The sequence below is a fragment of the Aegilops tauschii genome, chromosome 1 (assembly GCF_002575655.3).
Source record: "Aegilops tauschii subsp. strangulata cultivar AL8/78 chromosome 1, Aet v6.0, whole genome shotgun sequence".
Classification (NCBI taxonomy): domain Eukaryota; kingdom Viridiplantae; phylum Streptophyta; class Magnoliopsida; order Poales; family Poaceae; genus Aegilops; species Aegilops tauschii.
In genome coordinates, this window is record NC_053035.3 from 141,448,676 (window position 1) to 141,471,917 (window position 23,242).

At 43.8% G+C, this 23,242-nt stretch overlaps 1 protein-coding gene and 1 long non-coding RNA gene across 2 annotated transcripts; one reads left to right on the forward strand and one right to left on the reverse strand.

The window, feature by feature from the left end:
• Positions 1-14,893: 14,893 nt before the first annotated feature.
• LOC109759517 (rhomboid-like protein 11, chloroplastic) lies at positions 14,894-17,815 on the reverse strand. Its single transcript, XM_020318341.4, has 7 exons — positions 17,492-17,815; positions 17,265-17,383; positions 16,767-16,852; positions 16,538-16,578; positions 16,289-16,455; positions 16,123-16,185; positions 14,894-15,308 (listed from the first exon to the last, which is right to left on the reverse strand). Exons 1-7 carry the CDS (start codon positions 17,670-17,672, stop codon positions 15,129-15,131), a joined length of 837 nt encoding a protein of 278 aa, XP_020173930.1. The 5' UTR covers positions 17,673-17,815; the 3' UTR covers positions 14,894-15,128.
• A 1,351-nt stretch (positions 17,816-19,166) lies between these two features.
• Positions 19,167-20,078, forward strand: LOC123497175 (uncharacterized). Its single transcript, XR_006670802.2, has 2 exons — positions 19,167-19,277; positions 19,983-20,078. It is a non-coding gene; the product is annotated as an uncharacterized lncRNA (long non-coding RNA).
• The last annotated feature ends 3,164 nt before the right edge of the window (positions 20,079-23,242 follow it).

Below are 23,242 nucleotides of genomic sequence, written 5' to 3' on the forward strand. Positions count from 1 at the left end.
ACCATCAACGCTGCTGACGTGAACAGATTCAAGCAACTCGACTCTCAAGCGAAGAATATCATATGTGGCCATCTTAGCAAAGGGGGGTATGGTAGAGTGAGTGCTTTGGAGACAGCTAAGCTTATCTGGGATAGGCTGTCCAAGGTCAATGAAGGAGTCTCAACATAGCATGACTCTCGAGTTGACGTTCTTCGCAATCTCTTCAACCGCTTCAAAAGACTCGAGAATGAAAATGTTCAGCGAACCTTCGATCGCCTCACTGACATCTCAAATGAGCTTTAAGCACTTGGTGCCACTGACATCACCGACCATGAGGTGGTGAAGAAATTGCTGAGATCGCTTGATTCCTCATTTGATACTCTGGCATTGATGATACAAGAACGTGGAGACTATAAGTCACTTGATCCCGTTGATATCCTTGTAAGGCTAAACACTCATGAGTTCCAGCTTACTGAGAAGAGAGATCTCTATGGACCGAGCTATTGCAGATCACGTGCTCTGAAGGCCAAGGCGGTATCTGAATTTCAAGGTGAAGATTCTGGTAGCAGCCTTGGTGATCCTGAAGAACTGAGCCAGGAGCTAGCAATGCTCGTGAAGAAATTCCAGAAGTTCTCAAGACATGGTTGCTTTGGAAAATCCTCAAGAAGTGATGATTCCACATCCCGTGACTACAAGAAGAGACTGTGCCACAAATGCAAGAAACCCGGTCACTGCATTCAAGACTGTCCTCAGTGGGAAAAGGAATCAAAGAAGAAGAAATACAAGGATTACAGTTCTGATGACTCAAAGAAGAAGAAGAAATCTTCAAAGTCCTCATCATCAAAATCCTCAAAGTCTTCATCTCACAAGAAGAGCATCTCCAAGAAGGATCGGGCATTCATTGGCAAGGAAATGGACTCTGAGGCTGAGTCTGAGGAACATGAGGAAGAGGAGGCATCTGAGGAGTCAGAATCTGGTGTGGCGAGCCTAGCCCTCGCTACTGCGTTCGTCAGCAAGTCCATCTTCAACACTGAAGAAAATGGCTTCCAGAACAAGGCTGATGATGACGATGATGACTACGCTCCCACCTATTGCTTCATGGCAAAGGGTGCCAAGGTACTCAAATATCCCTCCTCTGAATCAAGTGAGGATGAATCTGATGAAGACCTCAAGCCTAGCTACTCTAAACTTGCCAAGATTGCTGCGAAACAACAAAAGACTTTTGAAAAGGTTCAAAATATGCTAGATAAAAGTGATGATTTGTTGGGTGAAGAAATGGATCGCACCAAAACTTTGACTGAAAATCTTCAGAAACTTTAGTCCAAGTTTGACAATCTTCAGAGTCATCATAACACTCTCTTATCTGATCATGAGAAGCTTTCTTATGAATTTCTTCAAAGAAAGCAAGATCTTGAGAAGCTAAGGGTGAGTTATGAAGATCTTCAGAAGGAGCGTGATTCATTACTTGCTCAACAAATCAGCGTTGCTCAGGAAGAATTTATTCCTCCATGTTTGAAGTACATCGAACGTGAATCTGCTAATTCTTCACCCGAAAGTTCAAATGCTTCTATTGCTGCAAATTCTTCACCTATATCTGCTATCACTAATTCCTCATCTGAGGATATTGCTAGTATCACTGACAATGCAGGGCTAAAGGAATTGTATATGACAGGCATGTACAAAAGCCTCAAAGGGCATCAGGCTCTTTGTGATGTGCTTAAAAAGCAGATCCTCAACAGGAACCCTAGGAAAGAGGGTATTGCCTTTGAGAGGAAACTCAATGCTGATGGAACATGCTGGAAGCTTGAGCAGTATCCCAAAACCTCATGGGTTGCTGCAAAGGGACCTCCAGTAGATCCATCTACTTTATCTGGCTTTACATGTGAATCTTCTCATTCTTCTGATGAGTCATTTGACTCCAACTATAAGTTGTTCAAAAATCAGAATGGTGAAGTATTTGCTAGATATGTTGGCACTAACTGCAGGAACGGTTCCCCTGTGAAGAAAATCTGGGTTCACAAAAGGTGCCTTGAAAGTCTTCAGGTGAATGTCATCATGACACCACCTGTGAAGAATAGGAACCCCATATCAAATTATTCATATGGATCCAAGTCCTCATACGGACCAAATTCCTCACGTGGATCAAAGTCCTCATATGAACATCATCGTGCTAACACTTCTATTTCGCAGGGAAGAACTAAGGGCTATGAATATGTGCATTATTCTTCAAACCATTATGTTCATAAGTCCTCGAAGAATTTCTCTACTTATTCATATGCTTACCCTAACTCCTCTTATGTGAAACGAAGTGGACTGGCTTCTATGCCATCTTTCTCTTATGGAGCTCACAGAATGATGAACTCTTTGCCACCCCTTCAGATGTGGGTGGTGAAGAAAAAGAACTAATCTCTTATGCAGGGTCAGGTCTCCAGACGTACTTAAGCGTCTGAAGAATTTGCTGGAGACCTGAATATGCTTGAAAGGACGCAAGCTAATCATGAAGAAATGAATTCTCATTTCTCACGTCCTCATATTGCTATATCTGTTCTATTGCTTGATGAAAGTGATCTGATGAATTTGATGCCATATTCTTCACTGATGAAGTATATGAGTTCATAAGCTACACTAATTCATCTGCAGGATGATCAACCCAAAGCCACTGAGTGGGTCCTTGATAGTCGATGTACAAATCACATGACTAGTGACAAGAACTTATTGATGGACGCTCCCTTATCTCCGTCACATCTGAAGCATATTACCTACGCTGATAAAGGCAAAAGCAAGGTATTGGGTCTAGGTAAGGTTGCGATCTCAAAGGATCGACACATGGACAAAGTCATGCTTGTCGAGTCCTTAGGATTCAACCTCATGTGAGTCTCGATGCTTTGTGATCTTGATATGGTTGTTATCTTTGGCAAGTATCGTTGTGTTGTGACCATGGAAGCTGACCATTCCAAAGTCTTCGAATGCTTTAGGAGAGGAGATCTATATATTGTTGATTTCTCTACAGGACCACAGCCTGCTATATGCCTACTTGCAAAAGCTTCAGAAGGCTGGTTATGGCATCGACGACTCGGTCATGCTGGCATGAGGAACTTGCACACGCTCGCGAAGAAGAAGCATGTCATTGGCATTGAGAATGTCAAATTCCTCAAGGATCACCTATGCGGTGCTTGTGAAACTGGGAAGATGACCAAGGCCAAGCATCCCGCGAAGACTATCATGACTACCACTCATCCATTTGAATTGCTTCACATGGATCTCTTTGGTCCTAACCATTATTCTGCATTCACCAATGAAGCATCTCTATATGGCTTTGTTATTGTTGATGATTACTCTTGTTACACATGGGTGCATATTGTCACTTACAAACGTGAAGTGCAGGAAGTCTTCAAACGATTTTCCTCGAGGGCTGCAACCAACTTTTGTCTGAAGATCAAGCACATCAGAAGTGACAATGGAACTGAGTTCAAGAATACTGGTCTTGATGACTATCTTGATGAACTTGGTATTACTCATGAGTTATCTGCTCCCTATACTCCTCAGCAGAATGGCGTCGTGGAGTGTAAGAACAGGTCTCTTGTTGAGATGGCTCACACTATGCTTGATGAATATAAGACGCCTCATCATTTCTGGATTGAGGCAATTGATACTGCGTGCCACATCATCAACAGGGTATATCTTCACAAATTCTTCAAGAAGACTGCATATGAACTCCTCACTGACAAGAAACCTAATGTGAGTTATTTCAAAGTCTTCGGTGCTAAATGTTGGATTAGAGATCCTCATCACAATTCTAAATTTGCATTGAAAGCACATGAAGGTTTTATGCTTGGTTACGGAAAGGACTCGCACACCTATAGAGTCTTCAACAACGTTCACCACAAGATTGTTGAAATTGTAGATGTGCGGTTCGATGAAACTAATGGCTCGCAAAGAGAGCACCTACCTCCTGTGCTAGATGAACAGTCACCTGAGGAAACAATCAAGTTCAAGGCTACTGAGGATGTCATTCCTACCGAAGAATCTGCTGAAGAAGTCATTCCAGACCATGAAGAACATCATGCTAGTGCACCTGAGGAAAATGGCTCTGAAGAAAATGCTGAGCAAATTCCTCGTCGCCAACCCGTTCATCCTCGCGTTGCAAATGAAGTGCAGATTGAGAAAATCATCAGCGACATCAATGCACCAGGTCCTCTCACATGCTCAAAAGCTTCACATTTATATAACTTTTGTGGGCACTTTGCTTTCGTCTCTATCACAGAGCCCACTAAGGTAGATGAAGCATTTCTAGAGCCTGAATGGATTCAAGCTATACAAGAGGAACTACATCAGTTCGAGCTCAACAACATCTGGGAACTTGTCAAGCGACCAGACCCTCGCAAGCACAATATCATCGGCACAAAGTGGATCTATCGCAACAAGCAAGATGAAAATGGCCTTGTGGTGAGGAATAAGGCACGGCTTGTAGCTCAAGGCTACACACAGGTTGAAGGAATTGATTTTGATGAAACTTTTGCACCTGTTTCTAGACTTGAGGCTATTCGCATATTACTTGCTTATGCTAACCATCATGACATCATCTTATATCAGATGGATGTGAAAATTGCATTCCTTAATGGTAAGCTTGAGGAAGAAGTATATGTTGCTCAACCCCCAGGTTTTGAAGATCCAAAGCATTCTGACAAAGTCTTCAGACTCAATAAAGCCCTCTATGTCCTCAAGCAGACCCCTCAGGCGTGGTATGATACTTTGAAGGAATTCCTCATGAAGAAAGGCTTCAAACCCGGTTCACTTGACCCAACTCTTTTCACCAAAACTTATGATGATGAACTATTCGTGTGTCAAATATATGTTGATGATATCATCTTTGGTTGTACTGACCAACGTTACAGTGATGAATTTGCCTATATGATGAGTGAAGAACATCAAATTTCTATGATGGGAGAATTGAAATTCTTCTTAGGTCTTCAGATTCATCAACAGCACAGCGGCATCTTCATATCTCAGGAGAAATACCTCAAGGATGTATTAAGGAAATTCGGCATGCAAGATTGCAAAGGCGTCAAAATCCCTATGCCCATCAATGGCCATCTATGCACTGATGAAAATGGTATTGACTTCGATCATAAGGTATACCGCTCCATGATTGGCTCTTTATTGTATTTATGTGCATCTAGGCCAGATATTATGCTTAGTGTTTGCATGTGTGCCCGCTTTCAAGCAACACCGAAGGAATCACACCATAAGGCTGTGAAGCATATTCTTCGATATCTAGCTCACACTCCAACACTTGGATTATGGTATCCCAAGGGCTCAGCTTTTGATCTCATTGGATATTCAGACTCTGACTATGCTGGTGATCGTGTGGACCACAAGTCAACATCAGGCACATGCCATTTCCTCGGGCGATCCTTTGTCTGTTGGTCCTCGAAGAAATAGAACTGTGTATCACTTTCTACTGCTGAAGCTAAGTACATTGCTGCTGGTTCGTGTTGTGCTCAATTGCTATGGATGAAGCCAATCCTCAAGGACCATGGCATCAACATGAAGAATGTGCCTCTCTACTGGGACAATGAGAGTGCCATCAAGATTGCTCATAACCCAGTTCATCACTCGAAGACAAAGCACATTCAGATTCGTCATCATTTTCTTCGTGATCATGTGTTGAAGGGCGACATCTCCATCGAGCACGTGAAGACTGAAGAACAGCTAGCCGATATCTTCACAAAGCCCTTGGATGAGAAGAGATTTAGCAAGTTGCGGTGTGAGCTAAATATATTAGAATCTTTGAATGTCCTTTGAAAAGGACACACATCCTAACACTTATGCAAAATTGATGACTTAGATGTGCAACACACGAAGTAACATTTTTCTTCAATCAATGAAGACTAACACTCAAAGTGTGAAGAAATTAACGAAGAATTTGATTCTCAGAGCCCTACGACAATTGTACGTGGTGTCTGAAATCAGCATTCTTATACGATGGGTTACGCTACCAACAAAAGTTGAAAATCTTCAATTTGAGTTTTTCTTCAGTTTTGAAATTCCTCAGTTGTTCAATTTCTTCAACTTTGCATTATCTTCACTGCTTCCGTTGTTTTTCTTCATTGGCTATACATATATGAGTTTATGTCCTCTATAGCATTCACTTATTGCTATTTCTTCAAGTTGTTTTTTCTGCTAAGTGAATGTGATCGGACCCTTCCCCCTCTTTGTTAAACTCAACCCAGTCTATTCACAAATTCTTCATGTGCGTTCTATTTGAAACCCGTTCAAAATCTTCACTGTGTCCTTGTCAGCTGAAGAATTTGTTCTATCTGAATTTTCGGCTTTTGCCGCTCAAACTGTTCCACATTCCACGATATGATTATCTATTCACCCACGATCTCACACGATCTTCACCTCTCTGTACGTGGGTGACACATGTCGCACGAACGAGAAGGGTCAGGGGCACGTTCGTCCATTTTCCTCGGGCGAGCGATTTTTTACCATGGCTATAAATACCCCTCACCCTCCTTAGACTGTTTTTACTCCGCTCGACCACACTCCCTCGCTCGAGCTCTCAAAACCTAGCGCCGCCGCTACTTCCATCGTCGCCGGTGAGGAAGAGCTTCGTTGCCTCGACCTCATCACCGTCGTACTCGCGCCGGCCCCGGATTTCTTCACTCTGCCGCCGCCGTAGCTGTCTTCCTCTGCCAAGTTAGGGTGTGGAAGATCTAAACCGACGAGCTTCAAATCTACTATTCTCAGTTCATCGTGTTCTTCGTCAAGGGTAACTAAAAGCCATTTTTACTGCCCTTGTTGATTCTTATGATTTCTACAAAATCTTCAAAAGGTGTTTATTATTCAATCTTCACACTCTAAACACCTCACACAAACATCTGTTCTTGATCTGTTTCCCTAAGCAACGTTTTTCTTCAAGATTCCTCAATTGTGTGGATTTTCAATCTATACAACTCTGGAACCTAAGACAAAGAACGCTTAGTGAAATTCCTCAAGACACATCTGGTCAAATTCCTCAAACTAGTTCTTTTTGCAAAAAACTTCTGAGAACGCATATGACCTCTCCAAATTCTTCGCACCTATACTCTGTTCACAGGTACACATGTCCGCTGCTGAATCACTAGGTTCTCATCAACTTAACTCATTTGCAGTGTTCCTCGAAGAAAAGTTGCATACCTCGTCAGAGAATTCTGTTGTTCAGATTCCTCAGCTGAAGAAAATGGCTGACGGCAAGAAACCTCAGAAGGGAGGGAAGAAACCTGAAGTCAACACTGCGTTTGAGATTCCTGATGACATCTATGCAGGGTACTGCACTCCTCATGAAACAAAGAATGAGCGCAAAGTGCGCATTCAGAAGATAGAGAGGAGATGGGCCAGAGAATGGAGAGAATATCACTATGTCACTCCAAAGTACATGAAGAAATTCGCTGTACACCCTCCATGCCCAAGACCTCCACTAGCACCTGGCCAAGAAGCTGGTCCCACAAGCATCAGATGTGGTGAAGATTTTCCCGCTGAATGGGCCAAGCGTCAAGTTAAACTGGCCAAATTGGCAAAAGAGGCAGTGAGAAATTCAATGAAGATTCTGCTGCTGCCACTACTGAGGCCTCTGCTAGCAAGCCTAAGAAGGCTATGCCCAAGAATCCCGCACACAAGCCGAGTGCTTCTACTTCAATGCCCTCACATCCAAGCACCTCAGCAATGCCCTCACGGCCCAGTTCTGCAAAGCCCTCACAACAAATTCCTCATGCTGCTCCTGCTCCTCCAAAGCCCTCAGCTCCTCCGGCAAAGTCCTCAGCACCCGTGCATCTTGCCTCGTGTCAAAGGACCACAGGCAAATCAATTACCTCAGGAGCATCTCCAAGTTCTTCAGCTCCTTCGCATTCCTCAACGGGCCCCACTCTGCTGAAGACCAAGGCCACTGCTGGATGAGGCACTAGACCAAGTCCTCACAAGAAGTAGGTCGCCTTCCAAGTACCGTCCAGTGATGACGAAGCTGATGATGAGGAACTCGCCAAAATCATCAGAGACAGACAGCAAAGGGCCGCTAGAGCCAAAGGCAGTAATGTGCCATTGATGCTGGATCCAAAGTTGATCCTCGATTTCATCGACTTATGGCATAAGGACCCCAATACACCTTTGTCTGAGATGAACCTCACTCGTGGTCAAAGTCATATGTTGACTGCCTTCATTGGTGAGGAGAAATGGAAATATGAACAGGGGAGGAAGGTGAAGAAAGCACAGTACAAGAAAGAGCGCTTTCTAAATCAAAATGTGTTGAAGCTTTCACCTGATCAACTTGTAGCTCTGCAATCAGAGATCAAGAATCTCAGTGATGAATTTGATCGCTACTATGCTGACTGGCTTGGAGCCAAAGTCAGATTTGTGAAGTTAACTGAAAAATTCACTTCAAATGATGAATCTCTTCAGGGTGAAGCATCTGCTCAGCCCACTGAAGAACATGCCAGCACCGCTGATGAAAATCAGGCTGCTGATGAAACTGCTAGTACCAGGGCTGATGAAGCTATTCCAGTCGCTGATGAAACTGCTAGGGCAACCACTAGTGTTGCGCCTGAGGAACAATCTAGGCTAGCTGAAGCATCAACCGCTGTGCCTGAAGAAACTGAACCAACCGGGCCAACTGCATCAGTTGTGCCTGAGGTAAATGAACCAATTTCCTCTGCTCCTCCTGCACCAAGAAGAGGCCGCACGCCTTGAGGAGCACCAAGAGATGAGGAACCATGCAACAATTCCAGGTCCTCAACGTCAAGCTAATCATGAGGAGCACGAGGATAAAGAGGTTCAAGCACCTCCACCACCGCAAGAGTGACTTCATAATTGCCCCAAACACATTGAAGAGCAACGCTACGGCAAGCTCAAGTTCACCATGCCTAAGTTCTCCGGATGCAACGATACTGAAGACTACCTTTCATGGGCATTGAAAGTTGACAAGATCTTCTGTTTGCACAACTATGAAGAAGAAAAGATGATCGCCATGGCATATCTTGAGTTCCAAGACTATGTCCTCATTTGGTGGGAGCAAGTCATTGAATGGCGAGAAGCAAGAGGTGACGCACCCATCACAACATGGAATCAAATGAAGGATGTCATGCGAGCGCACTTTGTACCCACGTACTATAGCCGCGACCTCTTCAAGAAATTGCAACTCCTCAAGCAAGGCACCAAGTCCGTTGAAGAGTATTACAAGGAAATGGAGATCGCCATGATATGAGCCAATGTCACAGAAGATGAGGAGCAAACCATGGCACATTTGTTGAATGGCCTCAACCCTCCTATCAAGAAGATCGTCACTTCCAACCTTACTCCAACCTCCTCGAGCTAGTGCACCAAGCTACCAAGGCAGAGCGACAAGTGCAAGACGACTACAAGTATGCCAAGTACTCTTCCAAGACCTATGGCTCCTACAATCAAGCTTCTACGACTACGACACCTTCTACCTCAACGAAACCAACATCAACCAACGGCATCAAGTCAAGTTACAAGAAAACTTCAACACCATCATGTTATCCTCCTACTACAAGAAACTTCAAGCCAAGAGCTTCATCATCAACAACTCCACCGGATGACACCGTCAAGACAAGTTCCATCAAATGCTTCACATGTCAAGGCCGAGGCCACAAGACATTTGAGTGCCCCACTCGGCGCACCATGATCACCAACGATGACAGCACTTATGACTCCATGAGTGAGGAAGAAATGGAAGCACTTGAGCACGTGGCCATGCACCGACGCGTGAATGAAGATGAAGATGACCAAGTCTTTTGTGACAATGATTCGAGCCCCTCTCTTGTTGTCTCAGAGGTCTTGACACCTCCACATCAACAAGACGAAGACCAACGTTGCCACATCTTCCACACCAAAGCAGGCATCAATGGACGTTCCGTGAAGGTCATCATCGATGGAGGAAGTTGTCACAATTTGGCAAGCGAAGAGCTATGTTCCAAGCTACAATTGGTCAAGATGAAGCATGCTCGTCCCTACAAGTTCCAATGGCTTAGCGACTCCGGCGGCATTCAAGTGGAGCACACTGTTCAAGTCTCCTTCAATATTGGCGCATACGAAGACACCTTGGAGTGTGATGTGGTTCCCATGTCCGTTTGCCATCTCCTACTTGGATGACCTTGGCAATTCGACCGTGGCGTCATCCACAATGGACGAAGAAATCACTATAGCTTCAAGATAAAGGGAAAGGAGTTCGAACTACGACCCATGTCGCCAAGTCAAGTGATCTGACAAGCAAGCAACCACCATAATGGAGAGTATAGTGAGAGAGTGATCCACCAAAAAGAGAGTGAGCCACAAGACAAAAATGAGTGCCTCCACGATGAGCGAAAAGAAAAACTTAGTGCTTTTAGCTACTAAAAGAGAGATGAGAGAAGTGTGTGAGAACCCATCTAGTGTTATGCACTATGTCCTAGTGTGCAAAGACGAAGCAGCAAGAGATAATACCTCTCACCATGTACCTTTAGTGTTGTCTAATCTATTACAGGAATTCAAGGACGTCTTCCCCGATGAGCTACCTCCGGGACTACCTCCACTACTAGGCATCGAACACCGAATAGACCTCATCCCCGGCGCACCTTTACCAAACAAGGCACCCTACCGCGTCAACCCCGAAGAAACCAAAGAAATCCAATGGCGAGTACAACACCTCATTGACAATGGGCATGTACGTGAAAGCTTAAGTCCTTGTGCCGTTCCGGTTATTCTTGTGCCTAAGAGGGATGATAGTTTTGGCATGTGTTCCGATTGTCGACCCATCAATGCTATAACCGTTTGATATAGGCATCCCATTCCATGCCTTGACGATATGCTAGATGAGCTTAGAGGAGCCACAATTTTCTCTAAGATTGATCTTAAGAGTGGCTATTACCAAATTCGCATACAAGATGGTGATGAATGGAAAACCGCATTCAAAACCAAGTTTGCCTTGTATGAGTTGTTAGTTATGCCTATGGTCTTATCCAAAGCACCCGACACTTTCATGCGTGTGATGCATTACGTTCTTCGCAAATACATTGGCATATTTGTTGTGGTCTAGTTTGATGATATACTTGTGTTTAGCAAATCTCTAGAAGATCATGTCACCCATCTTGGAGCCATTGTGCAAACACTTAGAAACAAGCGCCTTTATGCTAATATGGAAAATGCACGTTTGGTGTTGCCAAGCTTGTTTTCTTGGGTTTTGTTGTGTCTTCTAAGGGTGTTCATGTAGATTAAGCTAAAATTGATGCTATTAAAACTTGGCCACAACCAACCAACTTGCAACAAGTGCGTAGCTTCCTTGGCTTAGCCGGATTCTATCGTAGATTCATGAAGGATTTTAACACCATTGCATGCATTGAGCAAGAAGAATGCACCATTTGTTTGGGGAATATCCCAAGATACCGCATTTCATGAGCTTAAGAATTTGCTTACACATCCTCCATTGCTTGCATTACCTAACTTTGATAAAACATTAGAAGTATTGCGACACTAGTGGTAATGGCATAGGAGGTGTATTAATGCAAGAGAAGCGCCCAATTGCTTACTTTAACGAGAAACTTTTTGGAGCGCAACTTAACTATCCCATTTATGACAAAGAGTTATATGCTTTAGTGAGAGTATTGCTTCTGTGGGAACATTATCTTCGCCCTTGTGAATTTGTCATCCATACGGATTATGAGACGCTTAAATACCTTAAAGGTCAAACAAAATTGAATAAGCGACATGCCAAATGGAGTGAGTTAATTGAGTATTTTCCTTATGTTATCAAGTATATCAAAGGCAAGGAAATTGTTGTGGCGGACGCTTTATCCCGCAAATGTATCCTTGTAACTCAACTTGAATTGAATTTCATAGCTTTTGAGCACATAAAAAACTTGTATGCACATGATCCTACGTTTGCTATTCCTTATACCAAATGTTTGATTCATACATCTTGGGAGCAATATTATATCAAGGATGGTTATCTAATGAGAGCTAACAAGCTTTGTACACCCGAGTCTTCTCTTCGTTTGTTACTTTTGCAAGAGGCTTATGGAGGAGGACTTATGGGACACTTTGGACGCGACAAGACATTTGCTACGCTCTCCAAGAACTACTTGTGGCCCAAGATGTTTCGTGATGTCTCCTGCTACACCAACCATTGCTCTACATGTTGTAAAGCTAAGTCTAAAGCTCAATCCATGGTCTCTATATGCCACTTCCTATTCCATACCACCCATGGGAAGATATTAGTATGGACTTTGTGCTTGGTTTGCCAAGAACGCAAAATGGCAAAGATTCCATATTTGTTGTTGTGGACCGTTTCTCCAAGATGGCACATTTTATTCCATGCAACAAGATAGACAATGCTTCACATGTTGTGAATCTTTTTTGTAGGGAAATCTTACGTCTACATGGAGTGCCAAAGACTATCGTGTCAGACCGCGATGTGAATTTCCTTTGCTACTTTTGGAAGACGCTATGCGCCAAGCTCGGAATCAAGCTCCTATTCTCTTCGGCATACAATCCACAAAACGACGGCCAAACGGAGGTCACGAACCGGACGCTATCCACTCTTCTACGCGTGTTGATCAAGAAGAACATCAAGGAGTGGGAGAGTGCTTACCCATCACCGAGTACGTTTACAACTGCACAAGACATTCGACTACCGGCAAGTCCCCCTTCTAGGTCGTCTACGGCTTCAACCCGTTGTCCCCATTGGACATTCTACCGCTACCTCTACAAGAGCTCATCAACATGGACGCGAGTGCACAAGCGAGCTATCTCAAGAAGGTGCATCAAGATATAAGGCACACCATCGAGCACCAAGTACACTGCCTCGCGACCAAGATCAACATCAACAAGCAACCCATGCTATTCAACACCGGAGATCTTGTGTGGCTAAACCTTCGCAAGGACCGCTTCCCCAACGAACGCAAGTTCAAACTAGTACCTCGAGCCGACGGCCCCTTCAAGGTGACCGAGCGCTACGACAACAATGCATACAAGATCAACAAACCGCGCAACAAGTACAACGTGAGCAATATCTTCAACGTCAAGGATCTCTCTCCCTACCATGGTGATGAGGTTTTCAATCCGAGGTCGGGTCTTTCCCAAGGGGGGGAGATGATGCAGAGCATCCTATGGTCATCCCCATGGACCTACCGACGTCTCACCAAGTGCCAAGTGGGCCGATGACATGAGCACATGCAAGAGCTCTCGAGACCGAGGTGACATCTCTCCTTAGTGATATTCCATATGACCCAGATGAGACATGGCTACTACCTAAAGCCGGAACACTATGTATTATTAGGTATGAATAACACCCCCTTGGAGATGCTCGTGATGATGGACAAGTCCCCAAGTGCACATATGAAGAGGAGCAACGAAAGGAACCAGAGAAAGTTCCCAGGACCCGCACATCCAGCCCCTGGCCCGGACATCCGGCCCCTGAAGCCAGCAACCACAGCAGCAGTCCAGCCGAGGAGCACCTACAGGCACCGGGCATCCGACCCGAGCAGCCCGAACATCCAGCCCAGCCCCGAAAATCTGGCCTCTCCTTCACAGAACGTACCCGAGGCCTGCCCACACCGTCCCTGGACATCCGCCCCCCATGGCCCAGACATCCGGCCCCTCCTCGAAGGCTCGGGCATCCGGCCCCCTGTCTACGAACAGTAATGGGGCGAAGCCCATGTATCCCTTCACCCCCTAGACTATATATGCTCTTCCTCCTCCATCGTTTTAGCGTTAGCATTGTGATAGCTCATTTTGGAGATAGAGCTTTGCTCATCCACTTGTACCCCAACTCCATTGGAGACCAAAGGCCTCCTAGGAGAAGATCCCCCAAGTGGATTCAATACCGCGTCTAGGGAAGATCCCCTTGTGGATTCAAGACCCCATCTCCTCGCGGATTGGGATGAACTACCTAATGTGTATCCTCCTTTGTTGTCCTTGGATCTTTGTGACCTCTTTGTGTATGTGGATCTAGCACATGTGTGATTGGATCAAGTCAATTTGAGTGTTTCCCCTTGTGTTCTCAGTGTGTTCTTCGTGTTCTTCAGGAATCCCCCTCCAAACGGTGAAAGATCGGCCCCTAGGGTTCCACCCTACATCACTTGCCCTTGCCCCTGTCGGCGGCAAGGAGGTGTCGCCGAGCGACCACTCCTCCTTAATCTTGGCGAACTCCCTGGCAAGGCGACGTAGTCGCCTCGCGCCCGTCTCTGCGACGGTCACCGACAGGTCGTGGGCCCAGGCCTCCACGAGGATGGGGTCCGTGAGGACCCAGGCCGGCGCCTCGTCAGACTTCACGAACACCACCCAACACGTCGCATTGCACCGCTTCCTCTGTGCCTCGTCAGACTTCACTGCCACCCGCGTCTTTCCTCTCGGCCTCCTCACCCCGCGGCCTAGTACACTAACACCGTCAGCATGCGCACACTGCACTTCTCCTCCCCAACCTCTACCTCGACGCCCTCGTCGTAGACTTCCCTGCGGTGACAACTCGCAACTGGTTCGATGCGCCGCCGGCAGGATGCTCGCCTGTGACTGCGTGCTCATCACGTTGGACGCGGCGCCGCGGCCACCATGCACCGCAGTCGCTGAGACGCTCTAGGATAATTCTGTGTGTCATGTGTAATTGTTAACTCTTAATGATGTTCAGTATATGCAACCAAACACCGTACAGTGCATCAACCAGCTAAGTGGACCCACCAAACACCGCAAAAAAAATTGCTTCCCCAATACAGCCATCCTATATGCAGCCTACCAAACAACATGGAGAACATGATTTTTACCCTGCATAAACTCAGCCAGACCTAAATGGGTAACAGATGCAAGGAGGCAAAAAGCGGTGCATGTAACCAAACATTCTCCATATCAACCAACCGGATGTGAGCTATAAATCATGAATTGCTACCGAGTCTGACTCCAGAAATATTTTAGCTTTTCGATACATTGTTACAAAGGTACAGAAATGAACCTTACACTACAAGTGTGATGATTTCCAGTAGAACCTCTATGGGATGTTGTCTTTTATCCTTTTTTTTTCCAACAGAAATCAGAACTACGTATGAATGTGGACACAATGAGTAGTCCATTTGAAGAAGAAAAATTGTAATGAACGATATAGTGTGTTAGCATGGCAGCTCTAGGTTAAATTAACTTCTTTTGTCCTTGTTATCCTTTGAAGCCTTTGGGTTATCATCATTAGATGATAAGGGGATTCTGTTGATCACAAATACTAGCGCAGCACCAATCAAAGCACCCGAGACATGGGCAATGTTGTTTACTTGAAGTGCGGCGCCTGTTATGGTAGTTGCACGTGCAGCTTCCATGACCTGTAAGAGCAAAACAGGGGTTAATCAAGAGTGTCTGCTTGGTATACACAAAAAAAGGCAGCCCAGTGCACCTAGCTCCCGCTTGCGCAGGGTCCTACCACTTTTCCGGGACTCAAACCCATGACCTCATGGTCACAGGGCAACAATTTTACTGCTGCGCCAAGACTCCCCTTTGGTATACAAATTAGCAAAATACTCCCTCCATATCAAAATATAAGATGTTTTTGTAGGCTAGTTTAGCCAACAAAAACGTCTTATATTTTGGTACAAAGGTAGTAGTAAATAAATACGTAAACATCAAATGCCTGTTTAGAATTCAGGAAGTCTGCAGGAATCAGTTCATCTGCATATGAACTTATAATCGATCATTCCTGTGGTCCCTACTGTCAAATATCCTAGCATTTCATTATCTAGAAATATATCCGAGTATTTCTAGTCATGATGGGCGGGAAAACATGGCAATCCTTTTTTTAAGAGAACATCAATCCTGGATGGTTTGTCCTGTAAACTAGTGATTTGTGACATTGTGAATGTATGATGAATTTTAAGGATTGTAATTTTGTGATAGTTGATAACACTGTCTCTTTTTTCAGTAAAAATCCAAGGTCAATATGGAAATTCTTTCAGAGGTTTTCCCTTGAAGGGAAATGGAACTATGAATATTTAGGGAGTAATACAATGAATAGGCGGCAGTGAACAACCCCACCTGCAGATGTATTTATTTCATCGCTGTAACTAAGATATGTTCAACAAATAAATGTCGAGTCAGGCAACAACAAATAGAGGATTCCCCGCAAGATAGTGTAGTATTTACCTTGTCAACAACAAATTGACCAAGGATAAGGACCTCAAGAATCTTTCTCCAGTCCCAGGACATCTGTTGCAATAAAGGAGCAACACAAAGATTGGAAAAAAATTATATGAGATTAGTGCTCATCCAAAGAAATACTCTGGAACAGATCAAGATTAGGTATAATCACCTTTACTAGTACACTAATTGTGAAAAGGCCAAAAACAGCCCCAGATGCTCCAAGCGACACAGATGACGTTGGAAGAACTAACCATGAAATCAAGTTTGCTCCAGCACCGGTCAAAATATAAGACATCCACAGTGCGAAGTTACCTTCCTCCTCTTCCACAAGCTTCCCTGTATATTTAGATGATAACTAGGCATCCTTTAACAAAACTACAAGCATCAAGCAAAGCATTGCTTCAGGTACCAAACTCACCAAAAATGTACACAAAGAACAGATTGCTTGAAAGGTGGTTCCTGTAATGGATTACAGATAACTGAATGAGTGAAAATTATACATTGCAACGAAAGAATGTTAAACAGTTACAGTTACTGATATAACAGTACAATAGTTTGTTAGTACTACTCCCGCGGTAAACTAATACTGTATAAGGCGTTTTAGATCACTATATAAAATGCAATTCGCAACAACAAGTCAAACTGACCAGTTAGCATGGCAAAACGTTGATGTCACAAACTGATACCAAGAAGGGAATGCATGGTACAGGTAGAGTGACTTTATCTGCCGGATCTGAAATGCAAAGCAAAGGTAACAAATATCAACAAGTAAAAAAATTTCCTCAATTTTCATCCAAATAGTAATGTATCTCACATAGTAATATAAATAGTAGACACACGTTCATAATGTTTGGGATATAAATTCAGTAATTTGAAGATAAATTCAGTATTGAATTAAAAAATTATGATCACAAGTTCACATCATTGTCTGTGCCATTGTTCATTTCTTCAGGGTGTTCTTGCAATTGAACACCCATAGTACTTATGGCCAATTTGATTGAAATACATAATTCAACAACTCGTACAGTACATCTCCCATCACTCTGGTTTATGCAGATGTTCTACTATACTAGCATAGAACGCCAGTTCTCGAGGGCCTACATGGATTTCTGCACATTGAAATAGCCAAGAGATTGCAATGGTACCTGTAACAAGTGGTCTGCAACATAGAGTCCAAAATTAAGCAGCAAGATCCAGAATATGGCATTGGCACGACCACCCTGCTGCTTCTTGTCCTTGGCGAGCTCCAATTCGGACACCAAATCTGATCACATGTCCAAAGACAAAAGAAAAAGAAAAAACACTCAGAGAACAATTCACACAGCTGCAATCTGCTTACGTCTTAGGAGCAAGGAAGAAGAGGAGGGCTCACCTGAGCGCCGCATTCCGCAGCGGAGCAGGTCGCGGCGCGCGGCGGCGACTCCCGCCACTAATCGGCGTGTGATGGAGATGGAGGGGACATGGCGCCGGGGCAGGGAGGGGGCAGGGGAAGGGAGTGGCTTCGAGAACGTCCCCGAAGGCGCGGGTAGGAGAAGCAGCAGCTGCTGCGCCATGCCTCGTTTCTTCCTCAACTCTGTTTTCCCCCTTTTTCTTAGCCCGCTGTGTGGGTTTTTTCGAGATGAGGGACTTCTTAGCAAGAGGGTTCCGGTGCCAGCGAAGATTATTCAGCAAAGCTGTTCTGTTCCATCCGTGCGATGGAGGTCAGGAATGTAGGAACATACCGCTTTTTTCTCGTGGAAACATTCTGTCCTATTTTATTTTATTTTATTTACAAACTTTTGTTCTATTCCTCAAACATCATGACAGTATAAAGTATAGATCGGTACAGCTGCCGGCAGGAGGAGGCCGAGAAAGCCAAATGCAAGAGTTGCTTGTAGGAGGAGTAAGGAGGGAAACGTTTTGTAACTACCCAACTGTAATTGATAAAAAAAGATTCACCTGCAAAAAATGATTAAAAAAATTGACACATACAACTTTTTTTAGCTAACTACTTCATTCCTTCAAAATTTTAAGATGCTTCGGATATTTTAATATGGACTACATACGAACTGAAATAAGTGAACAAACATTAAATATGTCTACATAGATTCAAGAAAAAAGAAGTCAAAACATCTTATGTTTGTGAACCGATGGAGTGGATGATATCCACGGTCGAAATATTATGCAATATATTTCAGTGAGAACAGAATATGAATATTTAAAGTAATAATAGGAGAACTAAAATTGAAAATAAACATGTCACAACTCTAGTTAATGATAATGTATTAGCCTAGCAGCAAAACCATTGCATGCCATCATGTTTAATTCCAATAAAACTTGAAATTGAGATAATTCAAAGCAACGATGTTAAAGGGCAAGAACTCCCAAACTTTGCTCAATGTACGCAGAATGCCCTTCTCAAAACTATAAGGTTTAGGCATGAACTCGTATGTATATATGTGGGTCCACCCTAAATTTTTGGATTTAAAAGGAATTACTTTTGGGCTTTGAATTTAATCCACATTGTATTTTAATTTAGTTTGTATCTAAAAGGCAATAATATAAACCCAAAATTTCTGAAAATTATTATGTGATCTTGGAATGATCCATAGCTTCGCACATGAATATTCTCGGAATACTTGGTGTTGTTTGGAATCTCCAAAAGATTTAAAAACAACACCCACTTATTACCCTAAAAAACATCCACTTATTTAAAACGGAGAACAAAAGGAAACTTCAATGTAGCATTGTGCAGTCCAGCCATCCCAGCTCTGCGCACAAGGGACAGGACCATCTTCAATCTCGTGCGAGGCGGCCACCAAGCGTGTGCGCCCGCTGCTTCGTGCCACCTCCTACTTCCCCAGCACCGCAGAGGCATGGGATAAGATTGCCACATCGCCCGCACCTTTCCCCCTCTCTCCGATCCCTCACCCTCTCTCCATCGTGATATTCTGACGCTCTATCTAAGTTACCGTCGTCGTTAGTCGTTTACGTGGCCACTGGCCAGGCCTGGCCTCGAGACTTTGTCCATCGGGATCACCGTGACGTCTTCGCTATCTTCATTGATCTTATCGGCCGGAGCTGCCCCGAGTCGTCCCCTCGATATCATCTTCCCCGCTGGCCACCGAGGATCGCCATCGCGGACGCACCCTCGAACTTGCTGAGCTACCCGTCTCCTTGTGAGCCCCTCCTCCCTTTCCCGCTATTTCCCAGCACCGTAGCATGTCATAGCTAGGGATGCCACCATGGCCAGAGCTAATTGTCGCCTTAGCTAGAGCTCGCGCATGCCGATGTCAAGCACATGCTCGAGCTCTTGGGGCTCCGAGGACCCCTATTCCCTCCTCCTAGCCCTCTGACCTTCACTGGCTCGTCGTCATTAAGCCGCCGATGTGGTGCAATTAGACTAGCGTTAATCACACTCCCATGTCACTGACAACCGGCACCACTTGGTTAATTAGTTGAGTAATATTTCTTTTAAGGGATTGGTAATCATAGAACCAGGGACAGAGCAAGGATTTGACCATGGGAGGCGAAGACAATGGCACAAGAGATTTTTTTTCCCCGTAGGTTAACCCGTTTCCACTAATTCTTATAGGAGGGAAAAGAGGTAGAAAATCTGAGCACTAATAGAAAAACCATGACACAAGAGATGTAGATTCGTGAAATTTTGTTAGTGGATTTTATTTTAATGAATAGCCTGCATATCAATTAAATTATGCTCTGGCATCTTGGTTCTTGGAATCCTCATATTCACCGTTTTCTCTAAAGGGACATGCAAGGAACATTAACCACCTGATGCAATCAATGGGGAATAATTATTCGACACCATGTATTAATAAATTCTGAATGTTTGGAATTAAATAATTTTTTCTTACCTTTGTTAGGATTAGGCTGCTTCCCTTCACAAGATTTCATGGTAGCATCATGCTTCGATGGTTGAGAGCTTGAACCAAGTCGTTTGAAACATTTATGTATCGATTCGGATCTCTTCATGTTCATATCTATAAAAGCACAAAAAATGGAAATGTTATAATTAATTCTTAATGCCTATAGTATGTATGATTATACTTCTGTAATTTGTAAAGGCGCGAGCTAATATGATCTGAAAAAAAATACCTTTTCCCCTCGTGTTGTTGCCGCTCATCTGCGCGTCCTACCTGCCAGTGTGTCCGTGGTCCGTAGATCGGCATCTGCCTATGTCGGCATCCCCTTCCTTTCTCCACTTCTGGATGGCGGCGACCGCACAATGGAAAGATCCGATCACAGCAGCGTCGGTCTCGATCACAACAGGCCAACAGTCCCTGGCAGTTTGGAAACAAAGAGATTAGCATATCAGCAACGATATGTGTGTGCTCGATGCAACAAACAGGTCTTTTTGTCTTCCATGATAGTCTGGTTTTTCAGTGGACCACGATGGTTGTACATGGGCTCAAGCTTACATGGATTTTGTGCTGCAACAAACTAGTGCTTAGCATTCTTCTTACGTGGATTTTGTACATTTAGCCTGCAAAATGGGTTGTACATGGGCTCTGGTTTTACATTAATAACAGAGGCCGAAGGATTAGGTGGGTGAAGCAAGTTACGATCAATTGCAAACGCCAATAAAATAGTGAATACATGATCGCTGCCAAGGGACAAGGCCATCATTTGGGGGTCTCTCACCCCCCCCCCCCCTTGCCCCCTTGCATCCGACAGAAGAGTCCCACGCGTCAGTTTGATCACTGTTTACGTAGGCATTGACTGAGCCCGGCAGTCAGTAACTACGACTAGCACACTATTACTAAAAGAAGTATTTCTAGGAATATTTGAATTTAGAATTTCCATAAATATCTCTTCAAACTACAAGAATTGATTACTCTTGAACCATAGCTCCTAAAAATATGTGTAATATTAAAGATTTCGTAAAAACGCACCCTTTCTAATTAGGGAAAAATTTGTTTTTGCCACTCTAGCTTTTGACCACTCTAGAATTTCACATTTCACTTTTGTCACTCTTAGTTTTTGACAATACATCGCAATTACCATTCCATGGAAAAAACAATAATTTTAGAGTGGCAATTGTGACACATTGTCAAAATCTAAGAGTGGCAAAAGTAAAATGAAAAGTTGTTGCTTTTGCCACGGAATGGCATTTGTAATGTATTGTCAAAAACTAAGAGTGGCAAAAGTGATATGTCAAATTCTAGAGTGGCATAAGAAAAGTAGGCGTAATCTAGAGTGGCAAAAACAAAGTTTTCCCTTATATTTATGCCATGATCACGCATGTTAAAGCAACTTAAAATTGATGTTTAGTGCAAAACATGAAATAGTTTTTTATCTATACAGTTTGGAGATTGGAATTGATATATTTTTCTCAATTCCACTACAATTAAATTGATCCTTGATGCATTAGATCAATTCAACACCATTAACATGTCATGACATGCATCTTGGATGTGCATTGTAATGTATGGATGATAAGCATCTCTGGTCGGTGTTTTTTTCTTCCCTTTACAAGTTGAGCCCCGAGTAGAGTACGACACCGCTACTTGAGAGTAGCGGCCCACTATTGAGCTACAAGGCCAGCACTCCCCTTGATGTAGGATCAATAAGTATGTCTAGATCGCGGGGTGTGCATAGACTACCAAGACAAAAGCTGGACTCATTTCCCAAAATTAAATTGTCTTAGCAATTTTAGGATTTTCTAGGTATTTATCAAGCACCATACACATGTAAGTCCATAGGAGTATGGGTAGTGTAAAGTAGAGACATACACATGAAATTAAACAAGTTCAGTTAGCGATATGCAAACACTGATTGGCTCTGTGAAGATTTTTCCCATGGTTCGAATAGTTAGTGCTATCTTACATCCACATTGAGGGAGGATCTGACTCACGAAGGTTCTAAGATCCCAAGGATCTTGGTTGCGAGATTCCCTGAAGAAACGGTCCACGAAGGACACTACACTTCCAGTATGGCGTAAGCTATGCCCTAGAGGCAATAATAAAGATTTTATTATCATATTTCCTTGTTATTGATAAATTTTTATTATCCATGCTACAATTGTATTGATCGAAAACTTAAATACATGTGTGGATACATAAACGAATACAGTGTCCCTAGTGAGCCTCTACTAGACTAGCTCGTTGATTAAATATGGTTAAGGTTTCCTAACCATAGACATAAGTTCTCATTCAATAATGGGATCACATCATTAGGAGAATGACGTGATGGACAGACCCAACCTTAAGCTTAGCATCAGATCATATCACTTAGTTTATTTGCTATAGTTTCTTCATGTCAAGTATCTGTTCCTTAGACCATGAGATCATGCCACTCCTAAATGCCGGAAGAATACTTTTTGGGTATAAAACGTCACTTCGTAACTGGGTTCATTGCGTTGCATGGATCGAGACTGGGTATTGTTGCTTCGTGCGACGGAGAGATATCTCTGGGCCCTCTCAGTAATACAACACGTGAATAGCTTGCAAGCATGTGACTATGAGTTTAGTCACGGGGATCTTGTATTATAGAATGAGTAAAGAGACTTGCTGGTAACGAGATTGAACTAGGTATGCAGATAGATACCGACGACTGAATCTCGCGCAAGTAACATATCGGCAGAAAAAGGGAATTGTATACGAGATTAACTGAATCCTCGACATCTTGGTTCAAACCGATAAAGATCTTCATTGAATATGTGGGAATCAATATGGGCATCCAGGTCCTGCTATTGATTATTGATCAAAGAGGTGTCTCTCGGTCATGTCTGCATGTTCTCGAACCAGTAGGGTCACACACTTAATGTTTGATAACGCTAGGGTAGTATTGGGATATTGATATGGTGAAGTTTGAAAGTAGTTCAGAGTCCCAGATGAGATCCGGGACATCACGAGGACCTCCAGAATGGTCCGCGGGCAAAGATTTATATATGGAAAGTGGTTTTCAGGGTTCCGGTAAATTTCCCATTTTTTCGGTATTGTACCGAGAAGGTTCTAGAAGGTTCCGGAGTGGGGCCCACCTACATGGGGGCCCACATGGACGTGGGTAGTGGGGTAAGGCCCCACACCCCTGGTCTAGGTGCACCAAGGTCCCCCCTAAAAGGAATAAGGTCACATCCGAAGGGATAGGATCAAGATCCCAAAAAGGGGGATAGGGATCGGTG

Excerpts from the sequence above, each read along its gene's own strand:
- LOC109759517 (XM_020318341.4), bottom strand. The coding sequence starts at position 17,672 with ATGGCGCAGCAGCTGCTGCTTCTCCTACCCGCGCCTTCGGGGACGTTC. Across the intron at positions 17,384-17,491 it reads CTGCGGAATGCGGCGCTCAG|ATTTGGTGTCCGAATTGGAG; the intron begins GTGAGCCCTCCT and ends ACATGTGATCAG. Across the intron at positions 16,456-16,537 it reads GTTCTTTGTGTACATTTTTG|GGAAGCTTGTGGAAGAGGAG; the intron begins GTGAGTTTGGTA and ends CTAAATATACAG.